Source organism: Staurois parvus, unplaced genomic scaffold (assembly GCF_062004578.1).
Source record: "Staurois parvus isolate SC_StPar_1 unplaced genomic scaffold, SC_StPar_1.0 ptg000230l, whole genome shotgun sequence".
NCBI lineage: Eukaryota > Metazoa > Chordata > Amphibia > Anura > Ranidae > Staurois > Staurois parvus.
Window position 1 is genome coordinate 3,965,905 of NW_028318026.1, and position 12,567 is coordinate 3,978,471.

At 43.3% G+C, this 12,567-nt stretch overlaps 1 protein-coding gene across 2 annotated transcripts in view; it reads left to right on the plus strand.

The window, feature by feature from the left end:
- Positions 1–12,567, plus strand: part of LOC149460430 (cytochrome P450 2D20-like) — a 33,797-nt gene that overhangs the window by 16,488 nt on the left and 4,742 nt on the right. For both annotated transcript variants that reach the window (XM_089679697.1, XM_089679695.1), the window contains 2 exons: positions 4,144–4,331; positions 9,031–9,172. In XM_089679697.1, coding sequence (XP_089535823.1) covers positions 4,144–4,331; positions 9,031–9,172 — 330 coding nt within the window. The remainder of the gene's footprint in view (positions 1–4,143; positions 4,332–9,030; positions 9,173–12,567) is intronic.

Below are 12,567 nucleotides of genomic sequence, written 5' to 3' on the forward strand. Positions count from 1 at the left end.
AATTCATGGTTCCATCAATTATGGTGAGTCATCCAAGTCCTGAAGTTGCAAAGCAGCCCCAGACTATATCACTAACACCACCATGTTTGATTGTTGGTATCATTTTCTTTTTATTAAATACTCTGTTTGTTTAACACCTGATGTAACGAGACACACACCTCACAAAAACTTTTGTCTCATCAGACCACAGAATATTTGCCCAAAAATCTTGCGATTATAAAGATGTTTTTTGGCAAATGTGAGATCAGCCTTTGTGTTCTTTATAGTCAGCAGTGGCTTTCACCTTGGAACTCTGACATGGATACCATTTTTGCCTCATTTTTAACTGAGGCAAGTGAGGCCTGCAGTTCTTTAGATGTTATTCTAGGTTCTTTTATGACCTCTTGGATGAGCTGTCATTGTTCTCTTGAAGTAATTTTGGTAAGCTGGCCACTCCTGGGAAGGTTCACCACTGCTCCAAGTTTTCTCCATTTGTGAATAATGGCTCTCACCGTGGTTCACTGGAGTCCCAAAGCCTTAGAAACTGTTTTGTAACTCTTTCCAGACTGATAAATGTCATTTACTTTGTTTATCATCTGTTCTTGAATTTTTTTAGAATGCGGCATGATTTTAAGATCTTTTAGCATGCTTCACTTTGTCAGACAGCTTCACAAAAAATCCCAATAAAATACATTTACTTTTTTGGTTGTACCAATCCATATGTTGAAAATTTCAAGGGGTATGAATGGCACTGTAGATAGCTGCAGCATGATCCCAGCTGTAGCTGTGCCTCACCGGCTCTACCCCGAGAACTGGTCAGTCAAAACTACTGATCACTCAGTTCATGGTATTAAGTCTGTAGTGAGCCAGTGACTGTCAGTCTCCAACTCTCTGCTCTGCCCCTCCAGCGCTCACTAGAACACAAGGCTCTCTTGCTGAGAGGCTGACCCAGCTGCAGGTCCAGGCATCTGGGTGGATCCCGGCTTTAAAGTTGGGATCTCTTCAGAGTGTCGACTGGCTGAGTGACATCAGCCAACAGCGGACTTTAGCCTGCTGTCAGCTGAAAACAGGCCACAGGAGTGCACTCTCCTGTGATCCATTGGGGAAGTATAGCCAAAATAGCTTTGGCCCTACTTATTTAATTCCACAACGTACCTTTCTTTTGTTGTCAGCCTTCTCCAGATTTCCATAATTATTTTTTTCTAGTTGCTCTGTTGAGATTTACTGCTAGAGGGTGGTTATGTTCATTCTCCACTGTCCAATTGTATATTGGAATGTAGCCCCACTGCTCAGTGTGCTCCAGAGATGGACTCCATGAATGTGATCCCACTGTGCATGTGTCTCTGAATGAATTGTGCTGGGCTATCCTACATGTTTTTCCATAGGTCATTTTTTGTGCTTTCACGTGCTGTTTCTGACCCACCAATTGATAAACTGGTGGGAGGAAACAACACTAAGATGTCTGGGATGCATGCCTAGTAGAATTACCTGTGCAATGATTCATAGGAGTTGTAGTTTACAGTGGTTATAAACCCTTACATATACCTACTGAAGTGACTAGCCTGAGGTGATACAAACATATGAAACAAATCCTCCTACATACTGTATGTTGAACCTGTTAATCTGCAGTACTCTGTTCTCTACAGCTGTTCAAATGCAAAACTTCTCCAGGAAGCAGGTAGGTAGGGATCTGATGTCACACACTGCATAGCATGGAGCATAGAGCTGAGTGTAATCTGAGACCTGAGTGGAGGGAATGGACACCCCCTACTCATTCTCATAGAAATATGCACAGCTGAGGTTGTCAATCACTTGTTGCATGCTAAAGGGGGGGGGGGGGCAGGCCATTTCCCTGGATTGCTTGGTGTTGGCATAGACTGTCAGAAGTGATTTATTCAGATAGCAGAATTAAGAGAGTAGGGGCATCCGAGGCTGCAAACATCCCTAAAAACAACAATAATACCCTCTAGATAATGGGATTTTTGATGCAACAATATATTCATGTAATCATATTTAAAGTGACATTAAAGCTTCAGGTTTTGCACAGAGCAGCCCAGATCCTCTTACTTTCAGGTCTCCTCTGATGCTCCTGGCTTCTCCCCCTTGAGCAGTGGTCCCAGGGAAAGCTGTTCACCCTGTGGGCACCACTGCGTGCTAATCCCTGAGCCGCTGCTCTGTGTGTCCAAAGCACACACATAGCTGCAGCTCGGCCTCATGCCCCCACTCTCTCCTCATTGGCCCACTGGCTGTGATTGACAGCAGTGGGAGCCAATGCCTCAGCCTATGAATAAGAAGAGTCCCCAGACAGCAGAGGCTGTTGAGAACGAGGGGGCTTAGGTAATAATTGGGAGGGGGGGGCTGGGGGGCCGCTGCACACAGAAGGTTTTTTACCTTCATGCATAGAGTACATGAGAGTAACAAACCTCCAGCCTTTAGAACCATTGTAATGTATAAAACATTTTTTAGTTTATTGGAAAACGTATAAAATACATCTTCATTTAATAAAATAACATATACAAGTACAACAAAACAATAAGTGACCATGTGGTAAAGACTCAGTTCTGAATACTTCTATGTAACACTGGATCCTAAGCATATGTTTTAATAACACCCAACGTATTTCGAGATATATAAATCTCTTCCTCAGGGGAAAGCGCATTCAGGTTCAGAGTATTCTTCTAACTTGATGTTTGGAGTAAGTACATAAAGTAGCCCAAGTTAAAAACAATGAACTCCAGAGGGGTACTACCGAAATACCCACACCACTGAGACTGCCAAGATACAGAATGTTAAAGAATGTTTTATACATTAAATATGATTACATGGATATTGCTGCATAAAAAATCCCATCACCTAGAGCAGTGGTTCTCAACCTTCCTAATGCCGCAACCCTTTTATACAGTTCCTCATGTTGTGGTGACCCCCAACCATAAAAATATTTTCGTTGCTACTTCATAACTGTAATTTTGCAGTGGGAAGAGTAGTGCCCCAGCATTGGTGTTAGTGGGAGGAATAGTGCCACATTGTTGGTGTCAGTGGGAGGAATAATGCCCCATCATTGGTATCAGTGGGAGGAATAGTGCCCCATCATTGGTGTCAGTGTGGGAGGAATAGTGCCCCATCATTGGTGTCAGTGGGGGGAGGAATAGTGCCCCATCATTGATGTCAGTGTGGGGGGGGGGAATAGTGCCCCATTGTTGGTGTCAGTGGGGGGAGCAATAGTGCCCCATCGTTGGTGTCAGTGGGAGGAATAGTGCCCCATCATTGGTATTAGTGACACCAATGATGGGGCACTATTCCTCCCACTGACACCAATGATACTTACCTTGCTGACCCCTGCTCCAGCCTGGGCTCGCTCCCTCCCTCTCCCATCTACAGCCAGTATACCTGGCTGCAGCAGCACCATCTGCACGGTACATTTACCGGTCAGCTGTCTTCCTTCTCTGGCTGCTCCCTCACTCAATCTTGTTTGATCTTCGCGCTGCCACTTCGCTCCTCCTCTCCAAGCTCCACCTCCTCGCCAGTGATTGGCCACCTGTGTGCCTCTCCTGAGCTACAGTTCCAGCGGCCAATCACCAGTGAGGAGGCGGGGCTGTTGAGTGGCCAGATGACAGGGGCAGCATGTCATCCCGCCCACACATCGCGGTCCAGGGAAATGTGGGCATATCTGCATGTGAGTGGACCCTCCTGGAGACGGATAGAGGAGCGGTGTCTCGGTTCCTAAGACCATCGGAAATATGTGTTTTCCGATGGTCTTCGGCGACCCCTGTGAAAGGGTTGTTTGACCCCCAAAGGGGTCGCAGCCCACAGGTTGAGAACCGCTGACATAGAGGGTATTATTGTTTGTTATGCAGATAGCAGAGGAATGAGATAGCAAAAAGAAATAACACTAGGTGCTTTGAGTCAAGGCAAGTACACACTATAGGATGATGTGCATTATTCATTTTTTATTCAAGAGGTTTACAACCACTCTAATAACACTTTGATGTCAGTCTTTAATATACATTTTATAAGAGCATAAATGGCATCGAGCTCTGAAGAATGTGGAATGTTGGGGGGTAGGGGGTTGATAATTAAGGTGATCGTGTTACAAAGCATCTAGGAAGATGGAATGAAGTATTACATGTACTCCAAACTGAATAATATGTCATTTTTTTAAAACAGAGAGGGTCCATGAAGAAATAGACCGTGTGATTGGAAGACATAGGCTGCCCACAATAGAAGACCAGTCCAATATGCCATATACTAATGCGGTAATTCATGAGGTCCAGCGCTATGGAAATATCCTGCCTATGGCTCTGCTCCATATGACATACAGAGACACCAACATCCAAGGTTTTGAAATCCCCAAGGTAAACACCCAGTGTGTGAAGGAGAATGGTAAACTTGGTGGTGGTATAGTCTGTTACATTCTAGCCTTGTTATCCAACAGTAGAACAATGAATGTTAGAGACTACAAAAACTGGCAATTTTTTCAGTTGAACTGTTAATACATTTTCCAGTTTACATGACTGTTTTTCTGTACATGCAAAAACATAGAGATGCCTGCAAATAACTTTAGGCAGCTTCTTTAGTCTTCTAGGAGCCCTGAAACCCCAGAGTGCTCATTAAAGCAAATGAGACCCTGTTAAATATGCGCTCCCAAAAGACCAAAACTCTCTTAAAGGACAACAAAACCCAAGAGGAAAAATTTTAATATATTGTAGCTTACAGTTGCTAGACGTGGTATCTGCAATAGTTTTCTTTTTTTTCTGAGCTAAATATTTTCAGCAAATACAGAAAATGCATTTTGATCTTGCCAGAAATGCAGTGTCCTTGTCACATCCTGTGAGCTGCACAGTAAAGTGCAATAAGTATCTCCCTTCCAAGCTATTGTCTGTAACCTACTAATGGGCTACAGAAATGTTTGTAGCCCATATAAGGGGAGCAGCCTACAGTGACAACCATGGCCCCCTCCCTACAGTGGAGGAATGATGTTGCCTTCTTAGAAGGAAGTGTGTTATTTGCAGATAAATGTGGAAACCTCCTGCGCACAATCCTAATAAGCTAAAGATAAGCTGCTACACCTGCACCTTATTACCTAAAGTGATAAACCAAACTAAATATAAAATAAGTGCAGTACTCATAAATAAACTAAATCTCTATATATACACATAATGACATATTAGTGAACAAACGTGAATCACATTGAAGAGAAAAAAAAAAATTGCAACAACACAATGGTGCTACAAGTGAAGATAACCATTAATAAGCCCCTATATCAGGGGATGTATCTAATAATGATAGTGCTCAGTGTCAACACACTCTATTCATCAATATAAATGACAACTAAATCCTAAAAATGCAATAAGTGAACACATCACTCAAAAAAAAAACTTGTTATATAAACAAAAAGTGCCACCAGTGTCCACGTCATAAATACACATGCAGGTGAATCTCGTGTGTTGTTAGATCCTGGTGATAACAGCACACTCAGCTTGATTGGCCCCTCACCTCCTTGCTGCAACCCTAAAAGGGCCTAAATGCCTTATGGATCTCTCCTGGATCCTCCTGGGTATCCACCAGCAATCTCCTAAATGGCTCTTATCCAGACATATCAGCTCCCACATAATCCACAAAGAAAAAAGCCTCCATAGTGCATTATCATTTATTATTACAGTAAGATAACATATACAGGACACTCACTTTTTTCCTCTTCTTGTACAGAGCATATAGAACCTCATGCATGGGTGTACTTGCTGGGTTCTCTAGGGTGTCCAAACATGGCGTCCGCACTGGAAATGACGTCACCTATGCGTTGCGTCACCTCTCACGTGACTTCCTCAGGGTCCTCAGGTTATTTGCAGGATTACCATGTGAAAATAAAGCAAAAGAAGTTTTAAAACAGAAAAAAAAATTGGGTTTAGATGAAGTAGAAGGATATATTTTGGACAAAACATGTTATCTCACCACCCCACTGCAAATGGCCCTGCAATGTGGCTTTAAATAGGGTACCTGGGTTCAATTACAAACTAGCTAACACTCTACTTGCTAAGTAGGTAGAGAGAGCACTACTTCAATAGGAGTGACATACTTTATCTGATTCATGCGAAATAAGTGTAGCCATACCCCCAGAGGAGCCGTTTAATTGTTTTGAGATTTCTGTCCACACCTGAAGATAACACACCTCACTAACCCAACACTTACTGACCCACCTTGAGGTATTTCAAAGAATTCATTAGGTCAAGCATAGCCTACATGGAGAAATGATTGGCAAGTGTACTTATACAAATAATCAATAAGGCAATAACGTTACTCTGAGAGATATGGTTAAATATCTGCAGTCATCTGACTAACAGTAATGAACAGAACTGAACTGCATTTTCCTAACAACCAGGGTGGACTGACCATTTGGAAACTCGGGCACTGCCCGAGGGCCCAGGGTCAGTAGGGGGCCCCATGAGATGCCCCTGGTACCTTATTCATAGACTTTTTTGCGTTTGGCCAAGGACACAGGGGCCCCATGATCCCCTATTGCCCGGGGGCCCCATGAGTTGTCAGTCCCCCCTGCTAACAACAGTATATAAAGACAGTCCTAACTTGCTATAACAGTCCCAGTTTTATCCCCCTGGTTAGTGACTGATGGATAAAAATTGCCATCTGGAAAAGTTGGCGCCCTTCAAGATATAATCGAATGTATGATGTTAGTCTCTTACCATTCACAGGGCACCCTCTTCTGGGTCTCCAGACACGTGCTCTGATTCAGTAAAAGTCCAGTTTAAGTCTGACAGGGATAGAAGTTGCTGATGATCTTTCTCTTTCATTCCTACAAAGGCAGTCCCTCTTTCCCTTCCTTACAAGTGGCGGGAGTGCTCTCTAGTACAGTCTAACCTCACCAGGCATCCAAATCACACCCTCCCAGGAAGATGGTTCTCAGTCCCTTTGCTTCCCTGAGTTCTCACCTGATTGTGGTTAGCTATGGCAGGGATCCATTCATCCAGCAGAAGGAGCTTAGCCTCTGAACTGCACTCTTCTCCTGGGAAGCACAGCATCAGATAGCACCAGCAAAAACTCTGGCCACAAACCACTGTTCCCCCTTCATTACAAACTTGTTGTGCTCTCTCCCCACTGCAGACCCCTTCCCCTTGCTTTGTAACATTAGACAATCACCTACATGATTAAATTCAGACCCAGCCAACATGACTGCCCCCTGCACTGGAGACACTCTATAGATGAGCAAAGTGGTCTCCTTAACCGCCTCCCATCCGCCATATAAGGAAATGACGGGCGCAAGGTGGTTCTCTCGTTCTGGGAGGATATCATATGACGTCCTCCCACTCTAACCGCACGTGCGAGGCTCCGGGAACACGCAGCGTGGTGATCGGTGGTGCGCTGTGTCCACCGATCAATGGATAGGGCCGAAGATGTCGGCTCGGTCATGTGATCTGCTGTGTCCAATCACAGCTGATCACATGTAAATAGAGAAATGTCAGTTATCTGCATTTTTCTCCTCACTAGCTGTCACGCTGACAGCTCGAGAGGAGAGGATAATCAGTAAGCGGCATTCCTCAGAGGGGACATGTACACTGATCATCAGGGCACTGATGATCAGTGTGCCTTGATGATCAGTGTAGCCAAAGCAGTGCCACTGTCAGTGTCCATCAATGCCAGCTGTCAGTGCTGATCAGTGCCACCTGCCAGTACACATCAGTGCCACATCAATGCCACATATCAGTGCCTACCAGTGCACATCAATGCCATATATCAGTGCCCATCTGTGCTGCCTTTCAGTGCCAGCTATCAATGCCAGTATGTGCCACCTATCAGTGTTGCCAATCAGTGCCACATGTCAGTGCCACCTATCAGTGTGCATCAGTGCTGACTATCAGTGCGTCAGTGCTGCCTATTAGTGCTGCCTAACAGTGCTAGTCAGTGCCACCTAACAGTGCCAGTCAGTGCCGCCTATCAGTGCCACATATCAGTGCCATATATGAGTGCTGCCTTTCAGTGTCCATCAGTGATGCCTGTCAATGCCCATCAGTACCACCTACCAGTGCCTCCTCATCAGTGCCCATCAGTGTCACCTATCAGTGCCCATCAGTGCAGCTTATCAGTGCCCATCACTGCAGCTTCATTAGCACACATCAGTAAAGTAGAAAAATCACTTATTTACAAAATTTTAAAACAAAAACTAAGAAAAAACACTTTTTTTTCAAAATGTTCAGTGGTTTTTGGTTTGTTTAGCAAAAAATAAAAAACCCAGAGATGATTAAATACCACCAAAAGAAAGCTCTATCTGTCTCAAATAAATGATAAAAATTTCATACGGGTACAGTGTTGCATGACCGCGCAGTTGTCATTCAAAGTGCAACAGTGCTGAGAGCTGAAAATTGGCCTGGGCAGGAAGGGGGTATAAGTGCCCTGTAGGCAAGTGGTTAAAGATGGCTGCTGTACTTCTACAATACTGAATATTCCATTTCCCCCTGTACACACTGCAGAAGGATAACATAGCAATGAGAAACTAAGAAGTTCCACAACAGTTATCAGTCACAGTTCAGGATACAAAAGCATTTTCTTTCCTGTCCTGTTATGCAAATTAAAGTCCTGTCTAGCTGACATTTTGCCCAGTTATACCAGTCTAATGAAAGAAACTTTATGGAGTTAAATAGTGCTGCGCTACTCACTAAACCTAACCATAATTCAAAAAGTAAATGCCTGACAGAGCCCCTAAGGTGATATAAGTGCATAGCTAGAAAATTACCAAACAGATATGCACTTATATCACCTTAGTTAGAGGCTCTGTCGGGCGTTTATGTTTTGCTTTATGGTTAGGTTCAGTAAGTAGCACGGCACTATTTATTTATTTATTTTTTAGTGTTGTGGTAACGCAATTTGGTGTTTGCAGCCACACTTAGTTTATCTTACTAGGTTTAGCAGCGCAAGATAATTTTTTCTTTATTTACAAAGCTAAAGTTTCCATCTGGGAATCATGAGATCACAGGCCCATGCATGATTGTATAGTGTATACTCAAAAAAAATTAAAATGATGGGTTTCTTTACTGTGTACTGTAGGGCACCACTATCATACCCAACCTAACATCTGTTTTAAAAGACGGTACCATTTGGAAGAAGCCACATCAGTTCTACCCAGAACACTTCCTGGATTCAGAAGGAAAGTTTGTAAAACAAGAGGCATTTATTCCGTTTTCTGCAGGTATAGTAAGCTCATAGTCATTGCCAAATGTGATTTTAAAGCTGAACTCCAGGCACACAGCTAAACTCACATATAAAAGAAATACTATTGCCATGTTTTATTTATCAAAAGATTTCTATTTCGATCTACCCTGTCTTGAGATTCTCACAGCTCTGCCACACAGCACATCCCTGCATGGTGGAGAGAGAACTTGATGTTATTTGCTACAGTTTCACTTTCATTTATGGGTCTTCACAATCTCACTCTGTGACTGGACAGTGAAAGAAGAAGCAGCATACTTCTCAATCACTCTGTTCTCTCCTCTTATCAGCATGTTACTTGAACTGATTGTCTCTTTGTGCTGTTTCTCCCCCCCTACTTTCTGAGTTTTTCTTTACAGAACACTATAAGAGGCTAATACCATGTCATAGGTACTCACACACTGCTTATGTTTAAAAAAATATATTTACTAAAGTATCATTGATTACACAGCTGCATCAATTTGTGCCTTTTATATCTGCCTGGAGTTCAGCTTGAAAGGGTACGTCCAACTAAAAGCTGTTTTTTAGAAGCAGGTGGACTATGTTTGGCTGCATTAGCCTCTGTCTTTTTAATGTTTTGATGGACACTGAAAAACTCCCAGGCTCCTATCTATCTGAAAGTTTTTTCATGTTCCTGTCAACCTTTGTGTATTTCAGCTAAATTGCTGCATTCTCAATAATATGAAAGAAAAAATTCAATTTGTAGAGAGGAATCTCCATTAATGACCACAGCAGGTTTACAGACAAGAAAACGAAACTGTAGCATTCTCACCCAGAGAGATGTACTGTATAAAAATGTATGGTGGATTCACTCTCTAGAATCTCCTAAAAAGTAAAATATTACATTTAGGGCCCATTCACATCAGAAACTGTGCGTTTACTGCACGTTTTGTGCATCCATAGTGATGTACATTTGATGTGTATTTTATACACGCATTTGTACACATTTTCGATGCATTAACTTTTGGTCACTTTCATTTTCATTGGGCTTTTATGTGTACTGCACTGTGGTACAATGCAGTTTAGTGCATTTGCAGTGCAGAACAATGCAGCTTGCCATACTTTTTTCACTGGGACCCAGGACGCCGTTGACACTAAGCCGCCGGTGCCACGAGGAGGCCCGGCGGCCATTTTGACTTCCAAAAGGGTCAGTGTGTTTGCTCATACTGGGCTATTCAATTGTATTCTGCACCTGTGTTGTTCTCAATAAAAGTTTTAATTACTACACTATGAGTGCTCCCCTATGTCTCCGGTGAGGAGCTTCTTCCATCTTTGTAGCCCTGGGGATTCCTGTGCCAGTTCCTTTGGAGGCTTACCTAGATCGTTACTGCTCTGACCTGCCGAATTACTTCTCACCACATGAGGGCGTAGGATCTCCATTCTTCCCAGCCATATACCTGACCATATTCAAGTGGAGAGAGGATCTTCAGGATATATATACACATATGCGCATTACCTATGCGCTTTCTGGTTAGTGCGAAATTCTACCATTTACACTGGGAAACAAGGAGCACTGTTTTTCACCGGACTGTGTTTATTATTATTATTTTTCACTTTTTAAGAGCGCTGCATTTCATACTTTTTTCACTGCACTGCAACAGTGTGAACTATGCCCATAGGATAACCTGGATTTTGAAGTGTCTATGCATTTGGAATGCAGTCAAAAATGCATCCCAGGTGTTTGGCCTCCTTTTCACCTTGTTCCATCTCTCCATCCGCCGAGATGCTTGGTATGCTTTGCTTCATTGCCCCATACCGGGCCTCTTGGCTCATCAGCAGAAGTTGGCTTCCTATCTGTTTTTATCGGCCACTAGAACAATTGCTCAGGCCTGGAAGAGTCAGTTTGTCCCTCTTCAGGGGGTGTGGGATTGTATGACCACTATGATGCTCAACGAACAGATGTCGAGTATCCGCAACGACTCAGAACGTAAATTTTTTAAAATATGGGAGCCGTGGTTGCAATATGCCCTTCCCTCACTCCCCCCGGCTAGTCTGGGGATGTAATGGCGTTTGGTATTGCCGCTCTTGGACCCTTGCTCTTTGCCCCTCTTTTTTTTTTCTCTTCCTTTTTCTTCCCCTCTTTCTTCTTTTTTCATTCTCTCTCTGTTTTGGTGTGACTGGACTGCTGAATTTAGTTGTTATAGTCAGTTACAGTAATGTTTTGTAACTTATGTGCCATTGATAGCCTCTGCGTGGGCGTACCTTTTGCCCTGTTGGCATTAGAGCACTGTTTTTCCTTTTTTTTTATTTTGTATTTTTTTTAATCTGTGCAATTGATAGCCCCTGCATTGGCATGTTTTATTGCTTCTCTTTTATACTGTTTAAAAACTAATAAAAACCATTGAAATAGAAAAATGCATCCCAGTGCACCTGGTGTGAATGGGCTCTTAGGTAACCTGTAACTCGAAACCTGTAAATCAAAACTGTCATACGCACATGCTAATACTCTTCTGTTTGAGGAAATTTAGAGACATTAGGTAGTAATCAGGGCTCAGTGATGAGACAATTCAACAGGAATACAATTGTGAAAAGAAAAACAATGCAAGTATGTTTTAGGCTAGGTTCACATCTGTGTGGGTGGTGCCGCTGCGGATCCGCACGAAAATCCGTGCTACCGCACCACCCACACAGAGAAATGGCATGCCGCCGGCACTGGAAAACGCAACTGTACTGGGAACTGAGGTTCCCGTGCGGGCTGTGTTTTCAGAAGAAGTGCAGAACTTCTTTTCTGCATGTCACCGGGCATGGGAGTCCATTCACATGAATGGGCTTTCATGACCACACAAAATGCAGCCCGTATGGCCGCATATATGTGAACCAGGGCTAAATGGTTGCTTTGGCTACTGCAATGACCTTTAGGTAAAGAAGAGGAGCATAGAGGGTGAGGCAGCAACCAGTAAGTACAAGAGAGGAGTGCAGAGAATATGATAGCTTGCAGTAGGTGCAGGGTAGCCTAAGACCAGCTGGCCAGTTGCATGGAGAAATTGAGGTCTCTGGTGTAGCTGCAGCTGGAAAAGTAGGCCACATGTACATGGGACACTTCTGAATGATGGAAACTGACTGCTGAAAAACATAGGTTAAAAAAGTCTGTTTAGCTGGGTTTGCATAACGCGTTTATCCGCAGTTATGCGCGTTTATGTGCATTTGCGTTTACAAGCTTTTTTTAAAGATAAGCACAGGAGAACCTCCCAAATGCCCAGAATGCACTAAAAAGTGGTAAATTATTAACTATTTCAGCCTGTTTCAGAGAAATACAGAGAGTAGAAGCAGAAAGAGCAGTATGTGTTGAGATTAGCTTGGTGTTAGCTGCTCATTAACATTTCTTTTGTTTCCAAGGGTGGGAAAGGTGCCTGGTGGAGTGAGCCAGTAAGGCCA